This window comes from Myotis lucifugus, unplaced genomic scaffold (assembly GCF_000147115.1).
Source record: "Myotis lucifugus unplaced genomic scaffold, Myoluc2.0 scaffold_648, whole genome shotgun sequence".
Taxonomy (NCBI): domain Eukaryota; kingdom Metazoa; phylum Chordata; class Mammalia; order Chiroptera; family Vespertilionidae; genus Myotis; species Myotis lucifugus.
The window spans coordinates 43261-60916 of NW_005871696.1; the positions used below are offsets into that span (position 1 = coordinate 43261).

Consider the following 17656-nt stretch of genomic DNA (forward strand, 5'->3'; position numbering starts at 1 on the left):
GCAGTGTGGGAAGGGTTTGAGGCTGAGTTCTGGGCCTGGTGCTGCCTAACAGTATGACAGCTCTGCATCTCTGGGCCCAGGCTTCCCATCAGTAAAATGGGCGTGACAGGCCTTTCCTCTCACCGTTAGCTCCTTTGGCTTCGCTTGTCTATTGCTAACCATTTCAGTGATCCAATCTAGCTTTAATAATTTTCTTGGCCTCCACTGGCTGGGCTCCTTTTGCAAGTCTGGTTAACTCTTGTATTGGTCAGCTCAGGCTGCGGGTGGGAAGGGAAAGGGTATATACCTACCATTCAAGTATAGTTGGCTAAAGTACACTTTTGTTTTTCCATAAATGTACCAACTTCATTCTTTTAAAAGACAAAGTATTCCTATGAGTGTATATCTCACCAGGCCTCTCAATGGACAATTACTTTTGTTTCTTTTTTGATGGTACAAACTGCTGCAGTGATCATCCCTGTAAATGTATCTTTGCTTAAAACTTTAAGCATTTCTGCAGTATGAATTCCTGGAAGCGTTATTGTTGAGTCAAGGGTGTATGCGTGTTTTGCCAAATCACCATCCTAGATTTGGCAAATCACCAACTGGTGCATTGAAACCAGGTGATGGGATGGAAACCACGAGCCCGGAGCAGTCCCGGCCTCCGAGCAGTAGGCGGTGCTGTGGGCGCGTCTCCGAGGAAGCGGTGGGGGCCGCGCTGACCGACTTCCGGTACCTTCCTGTGACTTCCGGTGCGGGGGCGCGCTGCAGGGTTGACGCCGGCGGCCCGCCGGGCGGCGGAGCGCGATGCCGTATGCCAACCAGCCCACCGTGCGGATCACGGAGCTCACCGACGAGAATGTCAAGTTCATCATCGAGAATACGGACCTAGCGTAAGGCTGCTGCGGGAAGCCGCGGGGTCTCCGGAGCGCCGGGGGCCGAAGCCGGGGGTGGAGGGGGGACGGGCCGAGTCTGCTGGTCCCCTGCGCCGTGCCATGGCTTTCACTTTGGGAACGGGGGGATGGGCGGGGGGGGGGGGGGGTTGTCGAGGCTGCGGTGCCCTCACGCCGCTTGTTTTCATCCCTCAGGGTGGCCAATTCTATCCGGAGGGTCTTCATCGCCGAGGTGCCCATAATAGGTAAGCGACCCCCGCTTCCCAGACTCACCCCCACCCTTCGGTCCCCCGACCACACGCCCTGGGGCTTCTGCCTGCAGCCCTGGTTTGGGGGAGGGAGTGTCGCTGAGAAAGCAGCGATGCTGGAGGCTGGATCGGACCCTGAGCCCTTGCCTCTGGCCACCTCCCTGGTCCCCAGGGGCCACTTACACTTGGGTCCACGTGCAGTTTGCATTGGTGAGGAGCATGGATGCCAGAGTCTGCGAACTGGGGTTCGAATACTGTGTTCACTTACCGTGTCTGTGAAACGGGGCACGTTTTGAAACTGGGCGGTCGATTTCTCCGTAACGTTGGGACGCTGTTAGTACCTGCCATGGCAGGGATGAAAAGGTCATCGCTATTCAGTGCCTAACGTTTGGGGAGTGTTCAGTGCTGCTAGATGTCTTTTTTGTTGTTGTTAATCCTCACCCGAGGATATATTTTCCAATGATTTTCAGAGAGAGTGGAAGGGAGGGGGAGAGAGAGAGAAACAGCGATTGGTTGCCTCCTGCACGCAGCCCAACCAGGGCCAGGGATTGAAACTGCAACCCAGGTACGTGCCCTTGACCCGGAATCGAACCTGAGACCCTCCAGTGCACAAACCGGCGCCCTAACCACAGAGCCACGCCGACCAGAGCTGCTAGGTGTCTTTTTATGAATGTTTCTTCAGCTGCATTTATGGAACATATAAGTGCCAGGCATGGCTGGGCACTGGGGATGCAGAGCTAGCTGTATAGTACAGGGTTCTTGCCTTCATAGAGCCCACAGTGAAGGTGCAGGGGAGAGATGAGCCCACAGGCAACATGAATGCAGGGTAGCCTTGGACCAGTACTGGGAGAAGCCGAGCTCCAGTGCTGTGGCTTAGAGGAGGGAGGATCTATTTTTGCTCTGGTTCCAGCCACAATGCTCCAGGTATCTTGCAAATTTGCACACATACTACCAATATTTTCTGAGTGTCAGCTTAGAGCAGCCGTGGGCAAACTACGGCCCGCGGGCCGGATCCGGCCCGTTTGAAATGAATAAAACTAAAAAAAAAAGACCGTACCCTTTTATGTAATGATGTTTACTTTGAATTTATATTAGTTCACACAAACACTCCATCCATGCTTTTGTTCCTGCCCTCCGGTCCAGTTTAAGAACCCATTGTGGCCCTCGAGTCAAAAAGTTTGCCCACCCCTGTCTTATAGAGTTTAGGAAAAGGAAACGTAAGTCAGCTGCTGCATGAGGTGTGCCTGCTCCTAAGGAAATAAGCAGGCCAAATGGGTAAATGGGAGGACGTGGTAGTTGATCCTCCACCCCCCCAACCCCCCCACCTCAACTCAGAGCTTGGTGTGCTGGTCCTCTGCCTAATCACTCATGTCTCTGGGCCCCAGTTTCATCAGGAGTAAAACGAGGGAGTTGCACTGTATGATGCAGCCCTGACGTTCCAAATCTAAATGCCACTTTTCCCACAAATTCAGTTCCGCAAATAAGTGAGAACCTGCTATGTTCCAGGCTAGAGCTAGGAATTACAAAAGTTAAGGTATCTGAAGACCCTGCCCTAAGGGATTTTCAGAGCTTGAGGTAGAGATAAGACACGCATAAATATAACACAAGGCACAGTATGACAAGGGTCTTAAGAGAAATCTGGGCGGAATTTTTTAGGGAGGAGCTCACAGGGAGGGTGAACCGCATCCAGCACGGCCTGGTGTGAACCTCAGGAGGGGTGGTGAAGGATTAAAGCAGACAGACAAGAGAATACAGTTGGGGCCAGGTGGATCACTGCCTGGATGAGGAAACAGTGACCCAGGCTGTAAGCCCAAGCTTTATTTTATAGTCAGATCACACAAAGCAAAGCAAGGGGAGTGGTCAACATGTTTGTGCGAGTTTCAAATCTATTTCGTTCCTCAAGCCTTGTTTCGGCAGCACTTGCTGCACCTCCCACAGCCCATTAGCTACCTAGGAACAAGGGAGGACTGTAAGGTCAAGCTTAATTGTGCCAGGAGGGCTCTGCCCTCCAAGCTGGGACTTGTATGTGGCTCTGCCACAGGTCAGTCCGAGGCTTGACCCCATAGCAGCTCCCTACAGGAGGGAACGATCGTGTCTGTATCATGGAGGCTCAGAGGATTTTAACCTTCCCTGGAGAGGGCAAGGGCGTGGCAGAGGGAGGTACGGGTGTACAGGGGCAGAGACAGCAAAGGTTGGCTTGCCCTTGTTTGACTTGGGTTGAGGGAAGGAAGCAGTAGGGAGCGTGGAACAAAGCAGGCGGGGCCTGGCTGTGTCTGGTCCTCCTCCGACCTCCATTTCCAGTTGTTTATACCTCTTATTTGACATGTGGGCTCAATGCCATTTGCTCTATGAATTTGTTTACATGCAGATGTGAATGAATGAATGAATGTGCTTAAGTCAATCAAATGTGTGTGAGCATACAGTCCTTCCCCTCCTGCTAGCTCATTGCTGGTGGGGACTGGGTTTTATACTGAATATGCCTTGCCCATTGAAGGAATTCTGTCAACATTGGTTGATTGAGTGGTAATATCTATATATATAAAAGCCTAAGTGACTGGTCGACCGGTCGCTGTGACGACACACTGACCACCAGGGGGCAGACACTCAACGCAGGAGCTGCCCCCTGGTGGTCAGTGTGCTCCCACAGCCAACCTCCCACAGCTGGCCAACCGTGGTCCCCATTGCCCTTAGGGACCCCACCCATGCACGAATTCGTGCACTGAGCCCCTAGTAGTATTAATAAAGGGTAATCTGGTTATTATACTGTAAAATGAGATCTGGGCTAGATGTCTGTGTTACCTCTGAGGCTTTCCCTAGGATTTAAGTACCCAAATAGTTTGTGTTCTTGGAGTTCGTGTTGGCATGAGTAGCAGACATACGTGCTTCTCACAGGAATATTCACCTCAAAGAAACGTGTTCCCACTCCTGTACTGTTCACTAGGTTGTTGTTTTTCTCTGTGGTACAGGGACCCTGCATTAGCCCCTCCTGAGCAGGGAAGGGGGTGTGGGGTGTGGCGTTTGTGTGGTTTGGTTAAAATGCAGGTTCCTGGACCCTGTCCTAGAGCTGTGTGAATCGGTCTGGCGGCCTGGCCCAGGCCTCTGGCCCAGGCTCTGCTCCTTATATGCCTCCGGTGATTCCTACATCTTGAGAACCACGGCTATGCTGGTAAGTCTTGAGGTGAATTTGGAGGCTAAGCTGCGTGTCTGCTTCCTTCACGTTTTAGCCATTGACTGGGTTCAGATTGATGCCAATTCCTCAGTCCTTCACGACGAGTTCATCGCTCACAGGCTTGGTGAGTGCTGGTTTGGGACGGTGAAGGGTGGGGGCTGTGTCAGGTGTCAGAGAGGAAGCCTCCTCGCTGCCAAGGGGACTTCTGGGTTCTCCTTTTGGCTTGGCTGCTTGGCCTTCTTCAGAGTGCTTTTCTGTGTCTTCCAGGATTAATCCCCCTCACCAGCGATGACATTGTGGACAAGCTGCAGTACTCCCGGGTATGCTGGGGGGTTGGGTGGCCAGAGAGGCTGGGCCTTCCGTTCTCAGAAGGATTTTCCTGACATCTTGCTTCTAGCTTCTAGAAAGACAATATGGAGATGTTGTCTAGAGCCCACGGCAGGCCTTGGTCCTTGGTTCTGATGGGCCTCAGGTTGATTAGACTCACAGGGCATCAGTCACACAAGAGGGGGAATACACTAGAATGCCCATGTATACAAGCAGGGCGTGGTCCCTTTCAGTCTGATCTGTTCTGGTTTGGCTTTCCAGGGCATCTCTTCCCAGTGACGGGGGCCTAGGAGGTTAAAGGGAGTCAGCAGAAGGTTGGGGAGGATGGAGGACAGGAGAGAGAGTGAGACCTGTCCACAGAGCAGCACCCAGAGGCCAGAGTGCTGGTGGCTGCCAGATTTGTGACTCACCCAGTAGGTGATGCTAGTAAACTTGGCTCCTTCCTCCAGGGAGAGAACGGGACAGGATAGGTGACCTGCATCCCTCCACCAGGACTGCATTAGGCAATAGCTTGAGACTATTCCCTTTTGGTGGCTTTGGGCCCATCTGCTAATTCCCAAGGGCATGTCATTTTTGTGGTGGCTAATTTGATGTGTACTATGAATACAGATGTATATATGTATATAAAATTCTTTAAAGAAATATTCAGGCAAAATGTGCAGCTAATATAACAGATACTCTGCTCTCATTTTGTCACGTTTTAACATTTTGCCATATTTGATTCACATCTTCAGATTTTTGTTTTTAAGAAATAAAACATCAGCCAAAACCGGTTTGGCTCAGTTGATAGAGCGTCGGCCTGCGGACTGAAAGGTCCCAGGTTCGATTCCGGTCAGGGGCATGTGCCTGGGTTGCGGGCACATCCCCGGTGGGGGATGTGCAGGAGGCGGCTGATCGATGTTTCTCTCTCATCGATGTTTCTGGCTCTCTATCTCTCTCCCTTCCTCTCTGTAAAAAATCAATAAAATATATTTTTAAAAGAAAAGAAAAGAAAAGAAAGAAATAAAGCATCAGATATTGGTGGGACAGGTGTGCAGCATGTCGGCTGAAGAGGCGTTTGGCAATATCTCATATAAAGATAGGCACACGCTATGGCCTAGCCATGCCTTCCATTAATTTGTTAATATGTTTTTATCGATTTCAGAGAGGAAGAGAGATTGAAAGGATCAGAATCATTGATCGGCTGCCTCCTGCACGCCCCCTACTGGGGATCAAGCCCACAACCCCGGCACGTGCCCTGAGTGGGAATCGAACTATGACCTGGTTCATGGATCGATGCTCACCAACTGAGCCACACCGGCTGGGCCAGTGATGGCGAACCTTTTGAGCTCGGTGTGTCAGCATTTTGAAAAACCCTAACTTAACTCTGGTGCCGTGTCACATATAGAAATTTTTTGAAATTTGCAACCATAGTAAAACAAAGACATATTTTTTGATATTTATTTTATGTATTTAAATGCCATTTAACAAAGAAAAATCAACCAAAAAAATGAGTGTCATAGGTTCGCTATCACTGGGCTGGGCTATTAAATTTTCTCTAGTGTTATATTTACTGAAAGATGGAATGGTCCTTTTTTTTTTGCTTTTCTGAAAATCTGCAGAAAAGTTGAAGAAATAGAATGGTAAATTTCCATCTACTTTTGACCTTTGTTGCCAGTTGTTAATATTTTGCTACATTTGCTTTATTTTACACATGTATACGTGTATATATATGTGTGTATATATATATGTATATAAAGTTTCTTTGTTTTGTTTTAAGAAAAGGTCAGTAGCCTAGAATTTGAAAGGTACTCCTTCCTAGTTCCCTTTATTTTAAATGACTCTATTCCCGAGCTAGTCCACCTAGTCCATGGAGGCCGAGCTAGAGGATCGCCGCAGTTCTCTGGGAAGGACACGCCCAGGGCCAGGCTGAGATGTGAACAGTGCGTGTCCCAGAGGCAGCCCGGCAGCTGACGGGTGTGGCAGGAGCGTGGGTGTCGGCACACACGGTTGTCTCTAACCTGGGAAGTGCTGCCGTGGAGGAGGTTACCAGATTGACAGCTCCCAAGGGTCTGGAGACTGGTCAGCCCTTTTCTAGACGAGGAAACAGTAGGAACTGGGGATCGCAAGCAGGGAGCTCAGGACCCGCCCTCCCCACACTCACGCCTGCTCTCTCCCTGCCTCAGGACTGCACGTGCGAGGAGTTCTGCCCCGAGTGCTCGGTGGAGTTCACTCTCGACGTGCGGTGCAACGAAGACCAGACTCGTCACGTCACGTCTCGAGACCTCATCTCCAACAGCCCCCGGGTCATTCCAGTCAGTGTCTGAGGGCAGCCCTGCCCAGGCCCTTTGCTCTTCTCCTTCTGCGTGGGCCCGACTGGGGGGGATTCGCCTAAGGCACCACCTTGCCCTGTGTTACCCCTGATGCCTGGACATGCTCATTCTGGGCTCCTGGGGTGGGCGGACATTGTTGGTGCTGTGTGCCCTCTGTCGCCCAGGCCCCTTTAAAAGGCCACGGTAGAGCCTTAGCTGGTTTGACTCAGTGGATAGAGTGTCGGCCGGTGGACTGAAGGGTCCTGGGTTCGATTCCAGTCAAGGGCACATGCCCGGGCTCAATCCCCAGTAGGGGGCATGCAGGAGGCAGCCAATCAATGATTCTCTCTCTCTCCCTTCCTCTCAGATCAGTTTTAAAATAAATAAAAGGGCACGGTACTGTTTTGACAGAGAACTGTCACAAAGCCGTGAAGCAGGGGTTGGAGTACAGGCACCAGCACAGATTGGTCCTAGTAGGCACTCCTGCCCCTGGTTGGCAGGTTGCGATCTGGATGTGCTGGGAGGTACTTGCCAGAAGAGACCGGGAGATGAGCGGCTACTAAATGTCTCTGTTTGGGCTCCGGCAGGTGACATCCCGGAACCGAGATAACGACCCCAATGACTACGTGGACCAGGACGGTAAGGGGCTGGCGTGAGTGTGCAGATGGCTACCTGACCTGTTGGTTGGCAGAGACCAGACAGCCTCGTGCTGCCTGGTCACAGCTGGCCTTTGGTCTGTTTTTCCAGATGTGTGTGGCCCTCAGTGGCACTCCAGGTTGATGTGGGGGGACCGTGCCTCTGTGGCCCCGGCACCAACTCCCACCTCTCTCCACAGACATCCTCATTGTCAAGCTGCGAAAGGGCCAGGAGCTGAGACTCCGCGCCTATGCCAAGAAGGGCTTTGGCAAGGAACATGCTAAGTGGAACCCGACTGCAGGGGTGGCTTTTGAATATGATCCCGACAATGCCTTGAGGCACACAGTGTACCCCAAGCCAGAGGAGTGGTAGGTTCCCGCTGGGGATGAAGGCGGGTGGTTAGAGGGGGTGGGGTAGGGTGGACGTGGCTCCTAGTGACCCAGATGGGCAGACTCACTGTGGGCACAGGTGCCCGGTGGAAGCAGCAGTAACAACCGGGTGCTGACCTGTGTTTGATCTCAGGCCAAAGAGCGAGTACTCAGAGCTGGATGAAGATGAGTCCCAGGCTCCGTACGACCCCAACGGCAAGCCGGAAAGGTAAGCGCCTGGGCCAGCACGGACGGTGCGATGTGTAGGAACGTACAGTTTGGTGCAGTTAGGGTGACCCTTTCCCTCATGTCCCAGCTTCCAGAAAGCTGAGGAGGGGCTGAAGACTGCTGAACCCAAGATGGGTGCGTCCCCCTGTAGTCACTGAAAAAGCGGGGCCTCCAGTTATCCAAGCGCTTCCTGTTCTGGTTTGCAGCATCCAAAGATGGGGTCAGATCAGGGCCAGAAACTGACCAGTCTTCTAGGGAGGAACAGAGACGCTGGCCCGTGCGACCCGCTTGTTCATTTTCCACTTTCTCCTCAGTGGGGGACACATCCATACAGAAGTGCTTGGGGGGTTCACAGTATCTGTGAGGTGACTGTAGCCTCTTTGAGGTCCTGTAAGAAGCACTGTAAGAGGACGGAGGTCAACCCTGGAGCCAGGTTGAGTTCCTGGTGGGAAAGGAGTTAAGACTCAGGAGGGAGCGGTGGCCCTGGCCCAGCTCAGGCTCACCAGCCCCTGGGGCGGCTCTCACTGGACTCCCGCCTCAGGTTTTACTACAACGTGGAGTCCTGTGGCTCTCTGCGCCCCGAAACCATCGTCCTCTCGGCCCTCTCCGGGCTGAAGAAGAAGCTGAGCGATTTACAGACCCAGCTGAGCCACGAGATCCAGAGTGATGTCCTCACCATAAATTAGCCGCAGCTCATCCGCCCGAGCGGAACAGGATCCGAGCAGCAGCTGTGTGCAGGTCTCCTGAGACCCTCCTCACCCCCAAAGTCCCGACAGCTGTACTGAACTTCCTGGCCAGCCATCAGCCCCAACTGGAGGTAGCAGAGGGGAGGGTGCCCCTCCCGGCCTGGCTTGGTCCCAGGTAGATTACGGGGGTGCCCCTGGTATTTGAGGCAGGACAGTCCTTCACTGAGCATGCAGCATCCTGGCCCTGCCTGCTGATGGCTGGTCTCCCAGAACCCAGCCCTCCCTCCCCCTGGTCCGCTTGTAGAGGTCGTACTGGTTCCCTGTTGAAAACCACTGCACTAGACCCTCCTCTTCTGGTCATTTCAGCTCTTGACTTACTTTCTGTGTGAAAGTTAGCATTTCACAGCTGTACCTTAGGTTTCCGCTGTTAGGATTGAGTGTTTGAAGTCTCATGCAGGCCGCCTACAAACCCAGCCCCTCCCCATGGTCAGCCTACACTTCGCTCAAATTCCCAAGTGTCTTTAGACCCTGGCTGCTCCTCCCCACCCCACCCCTAAATAAACCCTGTATTTCATTCTCTACCCATCAGTTATGACTTCACTGCCAATGATCTGCTTAATTAGTTTGGGGTTGGGAGGGAAGGGGAGGGGAGAGGGTAGGGTGGGAAAGGGTCTTAATGAAGGTCTGGCCTTGACCCCTTAGTCCTGTTGGGAGGAACATACCCAAAGCAGTTAATTAGGCAGCCTGGCGGGAGGCATGGGAGAAAACCGGAGATACAGTGCAGAAAGGAAGGGATATTTATTAACAGTAGAGTTTTTATTTTTGGCAATAAAGAGCACAACATAATCTCCTTCATGCGTCATCGTGCTGCTCGCTGAGCCAGCAGCTCCCCCCTCCAAGGCCTCAGCGGGCTCTCCTGCAGGCTTAAGCCTCTGGTGGTCGCTCCCTGCTCCGTTCAGAGCCGAGCTGGCTGTGGCCACCTCCTTGGCTCCAGGGCTCTGCTGGAGGGGCCTCCTGCCTTATTTATCCTCCTCCTGCCACAACTTGAACAGTGGTTATTTACATCAGGGTAACAAGGTCTGTTCCCACAAATCAGAACCCTAAGTATTTTTTTTTAAAAAAAAACAACACAACACACATAACCGAAGGTTTGATGTGGATAGAAAGATAGCCCTTCTGCCCAGTAGTCAATAAATACCAGCACTAGAAAGTCAATTGCTTTAATTGCATCTCAGCAGGGAGCCTCAGCACCATGTGGGGAGGAAGTGGAAGGGCTGGTTTCTGAGTCCTTTCTGGCCAGAGGGTGGCCAGACCAGAGAGGGGCCTCTCCTCTCTCCGCAGGGGCACTGCCGGCCCAGGTCAGTGAGAGGGGGCCGGGCCTCTCCTCTCTCCGCAGGGGCACTGCCGGCCCAGGTCAGTGAGAGGGGGCCGCAGGGCAGCTCCCCACTGCAGTCCTGCCGGCCCTCCCTCCTGGCCTGGCCGCCTCCCCCGGCTGAGGTCACCAGCACTGCTGCCCACAGGTATCTTCTCAGCCTACAAAGCAGGGAGGAGCCTGGGCAGAAATTTTCTTTTTCAAACCAGCTTTTCACCTGAGGTGTCAACCAGATGTCAGCAGGTGGCACCGCATGAGTTCGGATCCTTCCTGTGCCACTAGGCCCAGAGGAACTGAGAAGCCACTTGCTGTCTTAGCCCTTGGCTCCTGGGAGAAGCCTGCCGACAGCACCGGCCTTGAGTTCTGATTGTCTGCCTCCGGCCCTGGCAGCTCAGGCGAGTCCTGGCAGCGGGAGGGCTGTGCCACGGAGGACATTCAGAACCAGCCTTGGTGGCCTGGTCATGGGATTCAAAACTGTATGTGGTGGCAGGGAGGGACAGGAGGAAATCTCGTTAATACAGGATATGTCATAAGCCGTATATATTAAAATCATGAACAGTAAATAGTCCCACGGTAGCTCCAGCCCCTCGCACATGCTCAGGCAGTGTGGCCAGCCCTCTGCCTTGGTCCAGCCTCCCCTGTGGGGGCAAGGAAGGGACAGCGGCTCCCTTTCTCCAGGCGCGTGGCCAATAGCCCCCTGAGGCTGTCCTCAGTGCGCAGCGGGCAGCCCCGCAGTCATGGGTGCACGCCAGCCCGGCTGTCACTGGGCGGGGGTCCTGGCCTCGCTGCTGTCCCCCTGGCTGGGCTTTGGCTTTAGCAGGATGAATCTGTCGAGGAGGTCCGTTTCCGAGCTGGCCTGGGCTGCCCCCATGCCCCTCACCTGTGGACACAGAGGCAGGCTCAGGACTCGGGTCCAGGTGGGAAGGTCCCTGCCCAGAAGGCCTCGTCTCCCACAGAGGCTCGTGGCAGGTGGCCGAGGGGCGCTGCAGGGACTCACCGCCGTAGCTGGAGGCCTCGGCGATGTTCTGGGAGCCCGTGATGTGGTGCCAGTAGGCACTGCGGGGCAGCATGGTCGTGGGCGTGCAGGGGTAGGAGTAATGTTCCGTGCCCTTGTTCAGCAGCTGTGGGCCAGAAAAGGGGGTCCCTCCCATTAGCCCGGGGGGCAGTGGCTTGCCCTCAAGCAGCCAGCCCAAGACCCTGCCTGCCTCTCCTGTGGACACGCTAAGAGGAGACCCCCTGGCACACTCCAGGTGCTCGGCCTGCCCACCCACCAGCCTCCCCCGAACCCTGGGCTGAGACGCCCACTGCCTCACCCTCACATTCTTCTCCATTTCTAGCAGGACCCGCTTGTGCTGCTCGGCGATGGCCAGGGTGGCACTGTGGACCCGCTGGTAAATCTGTTCCCCTTCCTGCGTCTGGAAGGTGTAGAGCCCTTCCCCAGCGTCACACATCCTGGGGACACAGTGGCATGGAAGGCAAGGTGGTGGGGACCCCGTGGCACCCACACATGTGCTTGGTTGGGCTCTCCTGTGCCCCGCGCCCTCTGGGAAACAGGCAGGCTGTCACCCTGGGGTCTGACCCGCGGCTCGAACATTCTGAGCGGTCTCGATGCGCCCGGTGGTGGTCTAAATGCTCTACAGGAATGAGCCCATTCATTTTCTCCCCCTCCCCTCTGCTCTGTACACCATTCGTTTCCTCATCTCTAGGGGTTTTCTCAAACCACTTTGCAGTGAGGAAACAGGCATACAGAGGGTGAGTAACTTCAGGGTTACACAGAGGATTACACGGAATTGAAGCCTAGGTACGCTGGCTCCGAGTTCACGCTGTGGAACCCATCCTCACCACAATTCCATGAAGTTAGGTACTTTCTTGTCCCCTATGTGACAGACGAGGAAACAGGCTCAGGTCCACAACCCCGGGGCTGGTGTCAGTGCCAGCATTTGATTTGAGCCCAAAGAGTTTGATTTTGGTAAACTCTCACTTGACCTGCCGGCTGTGAGCCTCAATTTGTTCATCTGTAAAATGGGAATATTATGTTCCCTTTGGGGTTGTTACACCAATAACTAACTTCAGCTCCCAGCACAGTGCCTGACGTGGAGTGAATGGTGGCCACCGTCATGACCGTGGGGAGACGGGGTTGGGAGGCAAGAGGGTCCTACCGGCCAGCCTCGAAGGTAAAGCGTGTGGTGTCCCGGCCATAGCGGCGCAGTGAGCAGAGGGGCCACGAGACGAGCTTCACGCGGGGGTTGTGTATGTCCCAGAGGTAGATGTTCTCGTGGGTGATCTGCAGCTTGCACTCGCCGTACACGTCCAGGTTGGGGCAGGGTAACAGGAAGACGTTGAAGCGATCTGGAGGGAGAGGATGAATGGGCCGGAGCTTCCCGGGGGGGCCTCCTGCCCCCTCCTCCCCACCACCAGGCCTCACCTGTCTGTTCACACTGCACCCCTGGGGCCAGGAGGTCCGGCTCTCCCAGACTGATGTCGTTGAGCCTCGACCCCAGACACTCCACAGACAGGGTCTTGTACCACTCCTCCGCCTCCAGCTCTGGAGAAATGGTACCTTGTGAGCTGCAGGCTCAGGTTCCCCGGAGCCCACCCCATCTACTCGGCCTGAGTTAGCCCGCCCTGTGAGGCAGGGAGGCAAGGCCAGTGAATTTGGCCTGTCCCCCTCATCCTGGGGGCCTGCTCACTCAAAGGCACCCCAACCCTCATACCAGCCAGAGCCAGCCCTGCTCTGCCTTCTCCAACTGGCCCACGGAAGCACGGCCGGCCCGGTGGAGGCTGGAGGGAGGTCTGCAGCCCCAGCGCCTCACCTGAGTCACAGGTGAAGGTCCGGGCCGAGTCGTCAGTGAAGATGATGGCCACCGCCTGCCTCTTGGTCTCCTTGGGGAGCCGTGTGACGCACTTGACATTACTGATCTCGGTCACCTGGAGCAGCATCCACAAAGGACTCAGCCAGGTTGGAGCCCCTCTCTCCGCACCCCCCACCGCTCTGCCACCCCAGGAGGGTGCTCTTGGACCCACTGCTTACAGGTTAGGGGCGCTAGGGCCCAGGCCCCTCACCTTGGGGCAGCCTCGGAGGCACACGGACTTCTCATCCGGGTACTTCTCCAGCCGCTGGGGCCCCTTGCTGGAGGACTTGCGGAACACCAGCCAGCACCTGCGGTAGATCTGAGGGGCAAGACGACAAGGACCAGGGGCTCAGGCTTCCGTTCCCCGCAACATGGCCCTGCAGTGACGCTGCCTGCCGCAGGGGGCAGTGCCGCACAGCCATCCGGGAGGCCCGGCCAGGAGAAAACCTGGGACAGCTGACACCAGCAGGACAGCCAGGCCCTGGGGGAGAGTCCCCCGCTCCATTGAAAGGCAGTTATTTCTTGGCTGCTCGGAAAGGCTGGTCCCCAGGTGCACTCGCTTTACTGTGAGCTCGGCTCGCAGTGCACAGTTGACCTTTGAACCACACAGGTTTGCAGCACGGGGTCCACTTATACATGGGTTTTTTTTTTCCAATAAACATACAGCATATGTATCTGTGGTTGGGAATCTGGGTGCAGAGGCCCGCCTGGAGGCATTGTCCTCGGCCATGTGATGTAAGGGCCTTGAGCATCCGTGGATTTCGGTACCTGCGGGGGCCCTGGAACCAATCTCCTGCAGATACTGAGGGACGAGGAGGAGTCGGAAGACTTTGTCCTGTGACGTAAGTACCGACATGTGCTTACGGAGTGCCTCTTATTGGCACTTTTTGGTATTCGCACTCTACACAGTTATTCAGGGTCACTCTTGAGGTCGGTTCTATTATCTCCACTTTGTAGATAAGGAAACTGAGGCACCAAAAAGTAAAGTAACAGCTGATAAACGGCAGTCGGTCTGTAACAGGCTGTCTAGACCCGGGGCCAGAACTCGAGCCCACTGCACGCCAAGCGCTGCCCAGGCTCCGGCAGCACCAGCCACAACAGCGGTGTCCCCGGCGCAGGGATCAGCCCGCTTCCACCGCCAGCCTGCACGTCACAGCCCTTGTTCTCGGTGCCGGGCAACACCCCCTCGACTCCCGGAGCTTCCACTCACACTCTTCATTCTCTAACCAGCCCTGGGTGGAGGGGGCAGGGACAGCTGCCTGTTCCAGCTGGGAAACCGGCGGCTCCCAGGAACCTGGGGTGACCCGGAGCACAGTGCCTGCCCCATCAAGGGTCTCTCCTTGTCCAAATACTGCCAGTGACCCTGTGCCCAGGGCCAAAGCGCCAGGGAGGAGCAGACCACTCTCCAGGGCGACAGGGCAACGTGAGGGGTGGCCCTCGCCACCTGCCCGGCTGCGCCTCTTCCTTCCATGGCCCCTCCTTCCTGGCTCGGGCTCTCTTTCGGCCCAGGGTCTGGCTGGAATGTCCCTCTTTCAGTGGGCACTCCAGCAGCCTGCGGACCCACTCCCCAGAAATCTCTGGTCTCTCACTGGCAAAGAGTAGGGAGGCTGAGGGGCAGAGCAGAGGAGGTGAGGGGGCCTCCATAGCCCCAAGCCCCGCCCCCTCCCCAGCCCCGTTCTGCCACACAGGCACCAGGCCTTTGGCAGGCAGAGTCCCAGGGTACAGGGGGCCTAGGCAGCCCCCATCCCATGGTCCCGGCTCAGCCCCTGGCCTATCTACCTAAACCACAGCCGGCCTCCTGTGGACAAACACTGTTTTATTCTCAGAATCCTCACGCACATCCTGGTAGCCTCGTTAACAGAGCTCTGAATGGCCCTATGACGGGACCCTGAATGAATGGATGGATGGATGCATGACCCAGATATGCCCTGCCAGGTTGGGCTCCGTGCAGCCTGCAGCGTCAGGGGCAAAAGGCCTGGGGGGCCTGAGCACCCTGGTTGCCTGGTTACAGGGAGACACACACACCACACACACACACACACACACACACACACACAGCCCCAGGGAGCCACTGCGCTCAAGAGCCCTCCTTCCCCACTTCTCACAGGTCTTTGATCAGTACTTCAGAAAGACTGCACCGCTCAGCCTGGAGGAAGGCCCAGGCCGGGAGGGGGCCTGATCTCTTCCAGCCCCTCCCCCTCACCTCTGAGCGGAGACCAGAATGGCTGTCCTGAGGGGTGACTGCAGTTCTTCATATCAGTCTGCATAGGGAAGCTCAAATCGCTGAGGGGGGAGACCCCAGATTGGGCCCAGCCATGTCCCAGCTCCCGACCCCCCTTCCCCTGGCTGTGCCCACCTTGGAGGTTCCCAGTCTACCAGAACAGGTCTGACACCGAGCCCCGTGGCTGCCGAGTGGCTTGCCCTCCAAGTGGGCTTTATCCTGAAGGCGCCCCAGCCCAGCTAGTGCCTGGGACCTGCTAGGTCTGGGCCCACAGGGAGGAGGAGCCACACTAGAAACTGGGCCCCTATCCACTCGGCCTTCCCACCTCAGCCTCAGTCTCTCTCTGCGTTCTGTGCTCCAAGTGGGCGCCAGCTCTCTCTCAGGGTAAAAGCAGTGGCTGTGAGCCACCGAGCCCAGTCTCCTGGGCTGAGGCCCAGGGTGGGACACAAACCCAAATTCCAATAAGGCTGCAAACGCCCACCAGCTCAGCTGCTGGACAGACAGACATACCCTCACGGGGCCCTCAGGCAGGAGGGGGATCCCCTCTCTAAGGCCAGCGCTGCTCGGTCCAGGACCCAGGCAGGGGAGCTGGTTTGAAGCCCTGCTCCTCCCCCACCCCACTCAGGCCGGGCCAGGAAGCTGGAGCAGTCTGATCCCACCCCCACCCCATCAAGGCCATGGGCGAGGGAAGAAGGGAGGGACCAGAGGCCCAGGTAAAACACTAGACTTGGGCCACCTGTCACCAGGGTTTCCATCCTACTGGGAAGGGCAGCTGCCAGACCCCTCACTGGGGAGTGGGGGGGGGGGGGGTCTCAGAGGAAGAGGGGCAATTCCTGGACAGTCCCACCAAGATCATGAAGTTGGTCCCTGCGGTCCCTGCTCATGCCCTCTGAGGGTCTCCACGGCAGGACGCGGGAGAGGGCGCACACCCAGGGGTCCGAGGCTTCATCTCCACGGGCCCTCCAAGCCCCAGCTCGGGGCCAAACACCGAGCACAGACGAGCAACTCGGAGCCACGGGCCCCAAGTTCTCATCCACAAACCACATCAACATCAGCCTCTGCACCCCTCACACCAACGCGCACCCCACAACCAGCCCCCGTCCTTTTCAAACACTTCTTTAACGGTGAGAGCAACACCCGAAGATGCGTAAATAAATACCCACACAGACAGCAATGGGAAGCAGCGGCCGGGAGGTACTTAAAAGAAAAGAGGCCAGGAGAGGGGAGGGGAGAGGCAGGGAGGCGGCAGTGAGGAGAGGAGAGGGGACGGGAAGCTGGTCTCAGCGCACACACCCCGGCATTTCCAGCGCTCCGGCCGCTGCCGCTGCCCTGGCGACAACTTCAACAATAGCCAGGAGCTGCCGGCACATCGGCCCATCGGCTGCCACCACTGGCCCAGCCGCTGGGATGCCAGCCATCCTGCTGGGGCGGGGGCTGCAGCAGGCAGGGCAGGGCCCGGGCACCCATGCCAGGCAGCCCACTGGCCAGAAGCCTAGAGGCAAATGCACGATGCCGGGCTGTGGACCCCCAACCCGCCAGGCTCCGGAGCAAGTCCTCCGCACCCCGCCAGCGCCTGTCCCTCGGCAGGGCCCGAGGAGGGGGGCTCACCCCGAGCTTCCTGCTCTTCATCTTCACGTAGCCTTGCTTGACGATGTCGTTGAAATTGGTCGCCATGGTTTCCCCACCTTCTCCGGGGGGCAGGGCCTGGCCGAGGAGAGGGGAGGGATGCCCGCCCAGGTGGCCTCGGTTTCCGGCTCCTCCGATCACCTGTTCGAGACACTCCTTCGACGCTTCCTCGCGGAGGCAGGGCCGGCCGCTCCTCACCTCGCCCGCCTCAGCATTGTTCGAGCAGCTCCTGCGCCCGGCGCCTGCTGGAAATGGAAATGACAGGGAGCTTAGGCAGTGACATCTTTCTCTTCCCTGGCTGTCTCGCTCTTTTTTCCTTCCTCTTCCCACACTCCTCCCTCCCTTCCTCCCCCCCACCCCCCACTTCACCCGCCCTTCTTCCTTCCCTTCCCTCCCCACCCCTGGACGACAGAACCATTCAGGAAAACCGAGGTGGAGGCGGCAGCGAGGAAAATGGTCCAGCCCAGTCCCCTCCCTCAAGGCTGGGGCTAGCAGTTAACCCCTTCCTGGGAGGACCGTGCTGGGCCCGCACTGGAGGCGGGGCCGGAGGAGGAGGTGCCCGGCGCTGCTGTCCCGCCCAATCTCCTGTTACAACTTCGGGGCAGACGCGGAGGGCAACTTGCCCCCTTCAAGCACAGGAGGCCCACGGGCACCTTTCCAGAGATGGGGGTGGGGGTTCCCCAGAAGATGGCACAGAGTCTGGGGTCTGAGTGAACCCCACGTTCCCTGAGGTTAAGAACAATTTGCCTGGCCGGTCTCA

General features: G+C 56.5%; 2 protein-coding genes across 3 annotated transcripts; one reads left to right on the forward strand and one right to left on the reverse strand.

Moving 5' to 3' along the window:
• The first annotated feature begins 721 nt into the window (after positions 1-721).
• On the forward strand, positions 722-9413 carry POLR2C (RNA polymerase II subunit C). Of its 2 annotated transcripts, none has more exons than XM_006105187.3 (9): positions 722-872; positions 1068-1117; positions 4345-4413; positions 4557-4609; positions 6782-6910; positions 7495-7546; positions 7743-7911; positions 8066-8140; positions 8681-9413. In XM_006105187.3, exons 1-9 carry the CDS (start codon positions 787-789, stop codon positions 8823-8825), a joined length of 828 nt encoding a protein of 275 aa, XP_006105249.1. In that variant the 5' UTR covers positions 722-786; the 3' UTR covers positions 8826-9413. The 2 variants fall into 2 exon arrangements, with proteins under 2 accessions (XP_006105249.1, XP_023602045.1); XM_023746277.1 differs by lacking the exon at positions 8681-9413 and adding an exon at positions 8228-8462.
• A 1401-nt stretch (positions 9414-10814) lies between these two features.
• DOK4 (docking protein 4) lies at positions 10815-17218 on the reverse strand. The gene is given in 8 exon segments (XM_023746276.1): positions 10815-11065; positions 11067-11318; positions 11511-11649; positions 12357-12546; positions 12623-12742; positions 13011-13125; positions 13261-13368; positions 16879-17218. Coding segments are annotated over 8 exon segments (1098 nt in total). The 5' UTR covers positions 16945-17218; the 3' UTR covers positions 10815-10957.
• Between the last annotated feature and the right edge of the window lie 438 nt (positions 17219-17656).

What these genes read in the sequence shown, in the direction of transcription:
- POLR2C (XM_006105187.3), top strand. Translation starts at nt 787, where the DNA reads ATGCCGTATGCCAACCAGCCCACCGTGCGGATCACGGAGCTCACCGAC. An exon ending in ACAAGCTGCAGTACTCCCGG is followed by an intron (nt 4,610 to 6,781) that starts GTATGCTGGGGG and finishes TCCCTGCCTCAG; the next exon opens with GACTGCACGTGCGAGGAGTT. An exon ending in TACCCCAAGCCAGAGGAGTG is followed by an intron (nt 7,912 to 8,065) that starts GTAGGTTCCCGC and finishes GTTTGATCTCAG; the next exon opens with GCCAAAGAGCGAGTACTCAG.